Below are 12,407 nucleotides of genomic sequence, written 5' to 3' on the forward strand. Positions count from 1 at the left end.
TCCTACTTCCAATCTCTAAGGCAAATCCCACATATCAAGCTTATGTTCATTTCTACTCTACTTAGTCTCCTGAGCTGGAGAGAATGAGAATAAATTTTTTAAAAAACATTTTTAAATGTTTAAAAACCATAATTGATTGCCATTAACTCAGCATCCCAATCTAGAGATCCAAATATCTTGGTTGTTGTCTCTTTGATACACTTCCCAAAACTACCCATACCAAGATTCAGCTTTGCTTGCTGCTTCTACAGTTAAGTGAAATTACCAACCAAGAGCTACAGACTCTGGAACAGGAAGAGACCCTTTTTGTGGCTGCCATGTTTCTAGACATGTCTTTACCTTTTGTAGGTTCTCTGAATCCGGTGGGCTGTGTAGGGACCTCATACATGATCCCCTGGTAAGTTTACTTTCAGGATCTATACACATTTTCCTCAAATCTTTCTGGTAAATGTGTTCAGAGAGAAGCTCTTTATTTACTTAAGCACATGTCTGCTCCAAAGCTTTGATGAACTGATCTCATATGTATACACACAAGTATATCAGCAAATATGATAATATTTCATATCTAACAGTATATTATAAAATATAACAATAATAGCTAACATTTTTATAGAACCTACTATTTACCAAGGACTGTGCTAAGCTTTTTACAAAATATTATCTATTGGAGCCTCAAAATAACTCTGGGAGATAAGTACTATCATCCCCATCTTACAGATGTGATAACTGAGACAAACAGAAGTTAAATGACTTGTCCATATTTACACAGCTTGGAAGTGTCTGAAACCAAATTTGAATTTGTCTTCCTGACTAGGACTATGTGCCCTATCTACCATGCCAAAGAGTGGTCTCTGTCTCTCTGTGTGTCCATTTGTCTGTCTGTCTGTCTCTCTCCTCTCTGTCTTTCTGCCTCTCTGCCTCTGCCTCTGCCTCTACCTGCCTCTCTCTGTCTCTTTCTCTTTGTCTCATTCCCTCTCTGTCTCTGTCTCTGTCTCTCTTTTCTCTCTCCTCTGGGGTTTCTCTCTCTCTCTCTCTCTCTCTCTCTCTCTCTCTCTCTCTCTCTCTCTCTCTCTCTGTCAAGGGCCAGTAGCACATATCCTGACAAGGATGATGTCATTTCTATTGTTTAAATAACCTGGTCAAATGCAACTTTGAGTCTGGCAGAAATTCTAGACCCTTGTCCCAGAGCAGAACAGTTCTGCTATATTGACTTGTTTGCTATGATAACAGACACAAGAATTATTATTATTATTTTAGTATTCTGGTATTTGGGAATGATTCTATATAGGGGTGTGCTAAATTTTCAGCATGAGCATTGACAGCTGGGAAATAAGCAAATGCTTGATTTATTGCTTTGGTGATTGTCTAGACTTAAGAAAGTGATGGAAAAAATGTGAATAATGAAGATTAATTTTTTTTCAGAGAGACTGTTCTTAAAATATTAACCACTACACCCCTGGTTCTATCAGGAAGGAAGTTTTATTTAGAATAGGTACTCAATAAAGACTCAAGGATCTAAACCAACTATAATAATGGGAGGGGGAAATTTCCTATTGTATTCTAGTGCCAAATGGGAGTGAGTTTTGAATCAGCAGCTGCTTTGGCTTATCTGAACTGCTGTTGCTCCTCTCCATTAGTGTGGCTAATTGAAAGCAGACTATACCAGCAAAATCTTAAATCGCAGAGGTATTTCATTCTCACTTGCTGGATTACTGATGTTCACTTGTGGCATACTTCATTTATTCTCTTTTTTTCCTTTTGGAAAGTTCATTGTTTATAATTCTACCTTTTAAGCCAACACTAAACTCAACTCCTGGATGCACAGCACATTATCTAGTGAATAACCTGTTTGATTTTGAAATTATGAGCCACCAAGGATTGTCAAAGTCCCTAAAGAAAAAACTATTTTTTCAAAGTCTAAAAGGGAACAAGTTGAGTGTCTGTAAAACAATATTATTAGTTGGACATGGTGGTTCTTGTCTATACTAGATGAATGTATAGTCAGCTGTCTGAACTTTCACAGAAGATAATTTTTCTGTTCCTGATGGGGACTAGAATTATTTGGATTTAATGGTGGATTTTTAAAAAAAAAATTGATGTTTTACCTACAATGAGGAAACAGGAGGCAAATTTTAGTTAGAAGTTTTATTATGAATTGTGGCATTGGTGATGAGTCCCAAGGGTGGGAATAGGATTATAGGGTAGAGAGAGGAACAAGCAGAGATTCAAAGGTCAAAGACAGGGCTCTGAATATTAAAAGTTACATTGTCTGAAATAGAAGCCAAGGCCAATTGCTGATTGCCAAGTTTATAGGGCCAGAAGCAATAGAGATGATCAACAGTGCTAGAATTAGTGTTTTCTCACTTCAAGAAACATCAGGGCAATCTGATGTGGGGGGGGGGGGGGGGGGGGGGTTTGACAGCAATGGAAAATTTGCAGACAGTCTAGCCATATAGAATCACACTGGGAGTAGAGGTTGCCTGTGCTCACAGGAGAGATTGGGAGTTGGGAAGATAAATCCACAATAAAGGTGTTCCATAACGATGAGACTATGGCTGATGGGGGCCAGATGAGGAAGCAAGGCACTGGGTTCTTGATTTTACACCCAGTGCTCTATCCACTATGCCACTTAGCGGCCCACTTTTAAGTTTAATCTGCATTATTAACATTTTCTCAAATCTGCACAATCAACAAACAATAAATCACATCCAGTTTTGTAGTGTTTGGGATTTCTGAGGTGCAAATGCTCACATTGAAAATCTGACAATGTTCCGCCCACATCAGTTAGATCTGGCTCCAGGAAATCCTCAGGTAGATTTCCCTAGAATGCCTTCACCTTGAACATGCTAGTGCCCTGAAAAAAAGACCTGCTTACCCTTCCTCAGTTCTTTCCCTGTGGTCTAAAGAGAAAGATTGGTAAAAAAACCAGTAACACAACCTAGTTGGGGGTAGAGACTGGAGGTAAGGAGATAGCAAGAAGCAGTTTCCTGGGTTTGAGAATTAAAGGTTCAAGAGTAATTGAGGAGCAAAGCGTCACATTCAACAAAATGTTTTATTTTGATGATTTGACATTCCACTGGCAGTAAGTTTTTAGGGCTGGCCCACCATCGTGTTTCTCCTGAATTCCTGTCAGCTGGATAGTGCCCACAATTTTTGTAGCAATTGAGCATTCAATTTCATTAATGGATACAGTATCATAGATTCATCAATGTACATATATATGTGTGTGTGTGTGTATACATACATGTATGTATGTGTGTATATATGTGTGCGTATATACATACATATATTGTATATTTATATGTATCTCCAGAGTTTTCCAAACTGATATTCTATGAAATAGAAAGAATAAGGTTTCTTTGGATAAATGCCAATGCTAGAACTATTTCCTCCTCTAAGATATTAAATTTGAAATTACATGCATAGCAAATATTTATTGTAAAATATTTATATAAAATATGATTAATTTATATCATTTTGGTCATACAGTGGAAAGAATGCTAATTCTAGATTTGGGTTGAAATCCTGTGTGTGATGTTTAATACTGTGTGACCTTGGAAAATCCATTTTGCTTCTGAAAGCCTGATTTTCCTCATCTGTAAAATGAGGAAGTTGGACTAAGTGACCTCTAAAAATCCCTTTCAGCTCTCATTCCATGAACTTCTCAAGCCCCTAGCATGCTAGGAAAGTCAGAGAAAATTAATATTATCTTGGGTGGCACTAGAAAAAAGAGGTATTACTATCTCTATTAGTTGGCCATCATTAGGTTCCATCTAGAGTATTGTGTTCAGTGTGTTCACCACACTGAAGAAAGGATGCCGATAAAGCTGGAGAGTGTCAGGAAGAGAGAAAGCAAGATGATGAAGGACCCCTCATTCATTTGTGCCATATGAGAATGTGTTGAGGGAACTGAGGAGAGTTAGCTTAGGGAAGAAAAGACACTGGGGGAAACATGATAGCTCCCTTCAAGTTCTTGAAAGGATGTCATAGAAGAGACAGATTAAATTTATTCTGTTTTACTTAAAGGTCGGACCTAGAAACAAATGGATGTACATTGCAAAGAAGTAAATTTAGGCTTGACGTCAGAAAAACCTTCTTACAATCAGAGGTGTCCAAAAATGGAAAGAAGCATTGCACGAGCTGTAAGATTCCTTCTTATTGGTCTCTAGACAAAGCTGCATAACCACTCCTTGGGTCTGATTTTAAGTATAAGTTGAACTATAAGGCTTCTGGGATCTCCTTCAAGATCTGAAACTCTGAGTTTCTTTAATTTTGACCCTCCGTCTCCTTTGAACAGCATTTATGAGATCCATTGATATACAAATTATCCCAAAATTCATAAGTAGTCTGCATTTGAGAGTTTTAGGATACCCTCTATCTCCAGCCTCAAAGTATTCCAAGGTCAAATTAATTTAAAAAATAGTTCTGTGTACTATATTTCCTGTTATTTCATTAAAAAAGTTAAGTGATTTTAGCATTTTATCAGAGCAGAAAGGAACCTTAGAAATAATAAATATAAAAGTATTAATCATATTTTATGGAGGAAAAACTGCTGGGGGTTAAATAACTTTCCCCAAGTCTTACATCTAGTAAGTGATAGAGCCAAGAACCACGTTCACTCCAGTGGCTTTCTGATCTAACATCCCATACTTTTTTCTTTTCATTGACATTTTCCTGTAGAAGGAAGAGGTTCATACCTTTAAAACTAGAAAAGTCTTCAGAGAATATGGAGTCTAAATTTTTCATTTTACAAGAAAGGAAATTAAGACCCAGGGAAATTGGCTGTTCTTTTCAAAACTAGAATTTGAACCCAGATCTTTCTTCTCAATTAAAATTCAATACTTTCAGAGAGAATACCATGAAGACTGAATATGGATCGAAACATAATATTTTCGCCTTTTTGTTTTGTTTCTTTCTCGTGTTTAAATGAATCACACATATTTAACCTATCAGATTTTTTGATATTTTTGGGGGGGGGAGTAAAAGATGGAGCAAGAAAAACACAAAGTATCACAAAAAATAATGTTGAAAACTATCTTTATATGTATTTGGAAAAATAAAATACTATTGAAATAAAAAAGAAAAAAATTCAATGCTTGCTCTTTTTGCAGTAGCAAAGAATTTGAAATTGAGGGAATATCCATTGGGAAAGAAGCTGTGATTGTATAATTGTGATGGACTATTATTGTGTTGTAAAAATGATAAGCAGAATGGTTTCAGAAAAACATGAAAAGATGTATAAACTGATGCAAAGTGTGGTGAAAAGAGTGCACATAGTAACAATAATGTTATACAATGATCGATTGTAAATAACTCAGATTTTTTCAACAATAGATTCAAATTAATTGCAAAGGAATTATGATAAACCCCAGAGGGGGAAAAAACAAACTGTTGGAATCAAAGCATGATTTCAAAAATCTTATTTCTGTCATTGTTGGGTTTCTTTTGGTCTATTTCTTTTGCAACATGGCTAATATGGAGATATGTTTTCCATGATTACACATGTAGAATATATAGCAAATTGTTTGCCTTCTCAAGGAAGGGAAGGAGAAGGGAAAGAGTGAAGTGTGTGTGTGTGTGTGTGTGTGTGTATGTGTGTGCGTGCACACTTGTATGAGAAATACAGAGATAGAAACAGAGAAACAGAAACAGAGACAGAGACAGACAGAGACAGAGATAGAAACAGAGACAGAGACAGACAGAGAGACAGAAACAGAGACAGGGACAAAGAGATAGAGACAACTTGGAAGTCAAAATTTTTTAAAATGCTAAAAACATTTACATTTAATTGAAAATAATAAATCCAATGCTCTCCTCTATATCATGTTGCTTCCTACTTTCTGTAGTTTGGGCTAGACAGAGAAAACATTTTATAGAACTGGCCAGGCTCTTAACAGTTATCTAGTTCAATAGAAGCTCTTGATTTAATGTTAAGAGGATCTGAGTTCAAAACTTGTCTCTGCCAATTCTTGTCTGTGAAACCTTGGACAAGTTAACTACCTTCTTAATTGTAAATGGATTACCATCAATCAATTAAAAAATATTAAAGCAACTACTATGTGCTAAGTAACTACTATGATAGACTCTGGGGATGTAAGTAGGAAGAAGATAGCAATTCCAAGTGGCATTGAACTTACGTTCTAATACATGACCATTGAAATGCACTGGAATTCTAAATCTATGATTTTAATAGTCCTCATTTTACAGAAAAAAACTGAATGCTAAAAACAGCATGTTCCATAATTCTGTACAGGATACCTAATAACTCCTAATATTTTTTCTATATCACTAGAAAATGTATCATTTAAAAAGACAATTTATAATTAATTTAAATTTATTTAGTAGCAATTTGCTACTCAATCCTTAAATTATTTAATTAGATTGTGGTATTTTGCATTAATATAAATTAATAAGTATATTAATGGTTAATTAATATCAACATTGATGATAAATTATTCATCCATAAAGCTTAGATATCCATTTGTTCTTCAAAGCAATGTAAAAGAGAATGACTCAAAATATGTTTGGCTTCACTTTTCATATTTTATTTTTTCCAAAATGTATCCTAACTTACAACTAATTATTTTCCTCTTTAACTGTGTATGTGAATGGAAATGACAACCTTCAAACTTTAAGGACAAAGATAAGATAGTATGAAAATGTATTTTTAGAATAAAATTTATTAAACAGAAATGTGGAAACCATATCCTAAATAAAATGAGCCTACCAAGAGACATACCTTTAGTTTGGTTCAGGTAACAAATGCTTGAATAAGTACATGAAATAGTTTGTCCTTAAGATTGCTTCAGGCACTTCACTATTAATGGTACAATGGATTCCAAATCTGTGGAATGCTGTTAGAATTCATTATCAAATAAAACACAGACAGTGTACCAAATGACCAAGAAATGGAATTGTCTGATTTATAACCATCCTCTCCACAACAGTAAAAAATTTTATTTGGGAGATAAATGTGTTTCACTTACATCTGAAAAAGTAAGACCATTTCATATCCCCAAAAAGTGGTTATTTCCATTAACAAATTGATGATTATCTTTCCTCTGCCTATGTGGTACATTATAAAGCTCTCAAATTATATATTATGAAAATCTTTTGGTATGGCCTTTTGTATTTGAAATATCTCTTTTTTGAATTTAAATTTGGCTACCAAAATCATAACTATATAAATTCCTCACTTCTTGCTATTAGTTACAGCAAATTCCTGAGATTGCAAAGGCAACATTTTATGTATAGGAAGAAATGCCTTTTAAGGATTAAACTACAAGGCTTACTTCCTGATAAAGGAGCAGATCACATATATTTATAAACTTTACTTTCATTATCTGAGAAAATCATAATCATTTTACTCCACTGACTAAACATTTGAAGTTCCCTTTTCCCCACTTACCGTTACCTTTGAAAAGTGTTTTAAAAGGTAATAGATTATTAGGAAGATTCCAACAATCCCCCCAAGATCCAAGTCAACACAAATTGTCTGTTTACACAACCAAAAAAATTTAAATGATTCTGACAATATGATCCAGCCATATGAATGAGATCAGCTTACTTTTATGCTTTGTGATTGACAGATGCATTTGGTTGGTTTTATGGGAGGTGAGTAGAAATTTGGGTAGAGGAGGAGTGGGGAAAAAATAAAGAGAATGAGAAAAGCAGTGAGTGGTCTAGACCAGACTGACAGTGGCAGGGCTATCAACTTGGTTTCTTTCTTCTCTAGTTATCTAACAAATTCCTCTCTTATCACATCTTCTTTTCCCAAGTCTAAAGACTTTAGCAGTTGCCTAACCAAATGTTCTACTGTAATCCACACTAGGGTTATTCTGAAAAGGAAAAAAAAAAGTCCTCTTTTTCCTTGGTAAAGTCCCCTTGTAGGATGCTAAATTTAGCACCGCCAATCAGAGTAACAGGTGGTATGTGACTATACCAAATGGATCCTTCTGCAGTGATGCTTTCATTTGTGAGCCAATCAGGAGTAGCGACATCTCAGTGATGTGGGATCGTCAGCAAATCTGGGGAGTATATAAAGGAAAAGAACCATGTTAACACTCTTGAGCAGTCGTGCACTCCCAGCCTCGCCTCGGGTGTAGGGATTGCATAAAGCAAAACTACACTGTTTCGACTGTGTAGTTTTGTTTTTAGGTTTAGAGGCTCAACGATTCATGTCTGGGATTGTCTAAAAAACCAACTCTGGATAAGGACGTCGTTTCAGAAGGAACACTGGGCTTAGCCCACCCTTTTTAGGCACTCTTGAGAAATCAGGTCAGTAGCACTTTTTTGATAGACAATTATTTCTTTTGGGGTCTTTATTTCATGTTATACACTAAATAGGCAATTTTAAAAGTGTGCGTTATGTTTGTTTATGGGGTACCATGTGCATCACTTAAATCTTGTTACCTTGAATTTTCAATTGCATGTAAAAACTTTTCTTCTTCAATGTGTAATGTTTTAGCATGTCAGCACAATCAACCAATTTTAAGTTCTCAAATGGATTTCTTATTTTTAGAGTTGAGCTAGAGAATGGAATCAAGCTTTAAAAATGTGTCCTCCAGCTACAGACTCCTTTATGTCTGTGCAAAGTGCTCAAGGTTATGTTACTCAGTGATAAACTGAGACACACCAAGAATAGCTCTGATAAAATACATGTGGTATCAGCTAAGCACTGATGACTTTTTAAGGGAATCAACTGCTAAGGTATCAATTGCAGGGCAGTGACAGAACACTTGTCTGCTGTCAATCATAGCTGGGAGGTTATTTTGGGAGTGTGACATTTTGGATGCATACCTTTTAACCCTAATTATACAAAAGCCTCACAAGATCACATTTTTAATCAACAAAATTTGCTTATACAATAAGGTCTGAACTTTTATGTGAATAAAAAGGGGAGAAAGGCCAAATTAATTGGTACATATTTAAGAATATTGAATAAATCAAGATCCTGTTCCCTTAAAATATTCATAAAATATCATCATTACGTGATAAATGCAAATATGTGATTTCTGAAAGCTATTGTTTGGAATAGAAACAAATATTCTTTTAAAGGTCACTTTTCTTCTAAATGTTCCTTAAAGCTATCATCGTCTTGTGTTTAAATTAGCTGATAATGCCTGCATGCTAAAACAGTGTAAAGCAAATCAATATAAAAGGCAAAGACTATTAAGAATGAAGTGAAACACAATCAAGCTCAAACAGTTTATACTCATGAAGAGTACATTAAAATAATGTGCTCTTGATACAAGTTATCCTATTTATAGTGAAGTGAGAACTTCTTCAGCTACCATATGAATTTTCCAAGCAAGAATGTTTTTCCAAGAGGATACTTATTCTAGTTAGAAGTCACAATTAAGTTACAAAATCTTCCTGTGAATTTTTACTGCTCTACAATTTTAATAAACAGACTCTCATGATAAGATAGTAATGAAGTAATTGGCAATCGAGAATCTTTCCTTTTTATCTTTAAACAATAAGATTCTGGTTGCAGAATTTAAGTGTTTATGCACTAGAAAATTCCACCTAACTCTAACTGGAAGACACAATGTCCAACTTCTCCTTGCAAATGAACTCTGATGTACTCTTCACATTCGTTTCTGTGGTAACAAATATTTTATATTATGAAAATATGATATGAAAACCAGAAAATAACCCTCAGGTACATACAGTCAAATGCCAGTAATAGATTTTTTCACCCCAACCTAGTATTTATTCAGGAATTTGACATCAAGAAATCCACAAGAAAAAAACCCTCCCTCCTCCCCCCCAAAAAAAACCTCACCAAAATACAAGTTTCATAATATAAGGGGAAAATACTGAATTTTAAGTATGAGGAATTTGCTTCTGCTTTCACCTCTCTTACTTAACTCCTTGTATGACCTTGAACAAGTCAAGCTGGGGCTGGAAGTTGGTTCACTTAACAGATCCAGTTATTAAATTTTCAACAAAAATCTTTCTACAAATCAGGTCTTGATATATGATTTTATTAATTATCTAGATTTAAGAAAATGATGGAGCAAATATTAATAGGGTAAATTAAGTCTAAAAATATGTTACATGTACTTTTTGGAGAGCTACATGTTAACCATTTACCATAATGTACACTTGTCTTTGTACTTCACTTTTCTTTTCTGTAAAATGACAGCATTAGAACAGGTGTTCTCTGAGGTTCTTTCTTGGGTTCAGATTTTGCCTTCATAATGTACTGTATGACAGTAGCCATGTGACTATAGATAGGCTAATCACTTATTCTCAGTCACTTATTCTGAGTGTCATCTGCCTCTTTTAAAGCTGTCCTTAAGGAGTTTTCTATTTGTCTTCTTTGAATAAATACATTATTCTCCAAGATGCATAACTTTCCAGGGAAAAATGGCAAACTAAAAAATTCTTTCCCAAAATGTTACTTTTTTAAAAGTAGAATCTTAGTATTAGTATATTAATCCTAATCTTGATACAACATCTAAAGGCAATTCTATTTTACATTTAATATAGCACCTCAATACAAGCAAAGTAAAATAAAGAACTGAGCATTTGGATAAATTTATGCCCCAAAACAGGCTGCATGATATCACTGTGAAGTAGTTGAAAGCTTATTGGAATAAGAATATAGAGATTCCACCCAACCTTGCCACTTATTAAGCTGGGTCTGACCTCAGCAAAGCCATTTAATTTCCCCAAACCCTTACTTTCTTCATCAATAAAAAAAGGATAATAACACCTAACACCAAAACAGTTCCAGTGATCATATAAAGAAATATATACTGTATGACAATATGCTTTATCAACTTAAAGAGCTATATATGTAAGTTTTTATTTTCAAGATATTTCATGTATTAGAGAACCAGTCTTCAAGTGAAAAAAATCTGAGTTCAGGTTCCACTTCAGATATACTCTGGCTGCATTATGCATATGCCACAGATAATTCTATCTAAGAAGATAAATTGCACAACAGGTGCAGACCTGCATTGGGAAAGGATGTTTCCTCAGTTCCCTAGAGGAATGAAATCATGAGCCCAGTTCAAATTTATAAAGAAAAAAAGATATCAGGTAAAGCTTGAGCTAATCATGATAATTGATTCAGTCTTTAAATTAATTTTTATCAATCTAGAGACAATGAATAAGAAATATTTGAGCAGTATATTTTAAAGAAAATCTAAATTCTTCAAATTCTGAGATCTCACAGAACTGCTCTTTTATTTAAACTTTGACATTTCTATCTTCATCAGTGTTTTTTATCATAGTAGTCCTTCTCCTATTTTCCATTTCACTATAACCCCAAAAGTTTAGTCTATCTATTTTAGTTAAGGACTTTTCCAGCAACTTGTACATAAATGAGATTCACTGTTTCACATGTAATCTTCTTTGGTTGCCATATTTTGTGTATGGAAATATTTTTTTCCTTGTAGTTTCATAAAATTTAGAATTTTTTTAATATAAATATTTTCCATTTTCTACCAGTAGAGTATGCTCCTGGGTATACTTCTCCTTCTCTCCCTTATTCAGTTTGGTTCTTTCCCTGAAAATCTTATTTAGCCTTGGACTTCTTAGTAGACTAAAGCAAAACATTCAAAGGAAGAATCATATTCCAATTTACCAAAGGGCACAGCAAAAAGATTCCAGTTCACAGTGACCCAGCCAAAGGATTATAAGTATAGGATTACAGACAAAAACAATCCCATTCAAGTATAGCTATCAAAATATAAAAGAAAAATAAAGATCAAGTCATTGTTCCAAGTGATTAACTTTGATTTAGAGGAGTGGGCATCTTCCCTTTTGGAAAAGGAATTCTAATTCTGTTTCTTCTTTCTTGTAGAGTGCCTAAAAAGATGGCGACTCAAGCTCCTACGTTCACACAGCCGTTACAAAGTGTTGTGGCACTGGAGGGTAGTGCCGCAACCTTTGAGGCTCATATTAGTGGTAAGTAAACAAATTATTTTATTTCTTTTTCTTTTCGAGAATCTCTGATGAATTAATCTTACTCTTAGATGCAGACAAATTTAAATTCTCCTTTGATTTTTCTTGTTTGTCCAAGGTAGTGAAGGTATCATTTTGATGGTATAATTAATCATGCTGACAAAATATGACACTCTAATGTCATTAAAATATTTTATTCACATTTGTAATTCTATAAATCATATCAATTAGCATAGATTTAAGACAATGTCAGAATTCAGCAGATGTACAGGGCTAAATTTGTTCCTTCTATATTTGTATTCAGGACTCCAGACAAACTAAAAGGCAAATTTTAGCCCTTAGTATGGTAAACTTTTGACTTGCTGTGTGACCACTTAACATTTCTGTTCCTTGATTTACTGAGCTAGAAAATAAATATGCAACTGAACTTTTTCAGAAGATGTGTCAAAGATCAATTTGAGACATTATTTTATTGATTCAATTTTTGA

At 34.3% G+C, this 12,407-nt stretch overlaps 1 protein-coding gene across 4 annotated transcripts in view; it reads left to right on the forward strand.

Moving 5' to 3' along the window:
* The first annotated feature begins 8,045 nt into the window (after positions 1 to 8,045).
* TTN (titin) overlaps positions 8,046 to 12,407 on the forward strand; it is a 324,196-nt gene continuing 319,834 nt past the window's right edge. For all 4 annotated transcript variants that reach the window (XM_031960390.1, XM_031960391.1, XM_031960392.1 and 1 more), the window contains exons 1-2: positions 8,046 to 8,277; positions 11,819 to 11,922. In XM_031960390.1, coding sequence (XP_031816250.1) covers positions 11,832 to 11,922 — 91 coding nt within the window. In that variant the 5' untranslated portion in view covers positions 8,046 to 8,277; positions 11,819 to 11,831. The remainder of the gene's footprint in view (positions 8,278 to 11,818; positions 11,923 to 12,407) is intronic.

This window comes from Sarcophilus harrisii, chromosome 3 (assembly GCF_902635505.1).
Source record: "Sarcophilus harrisii chromosome 3, mSarHar1.11, whole genome shotgun sequence".
Taxonomy (NCBI): Eukaryota; Metazoa; Chordata; class Mammalia; order Dasyuromorphia; family Dasyuridae; genus Sarcophilus; species Sarcophilus harrisii.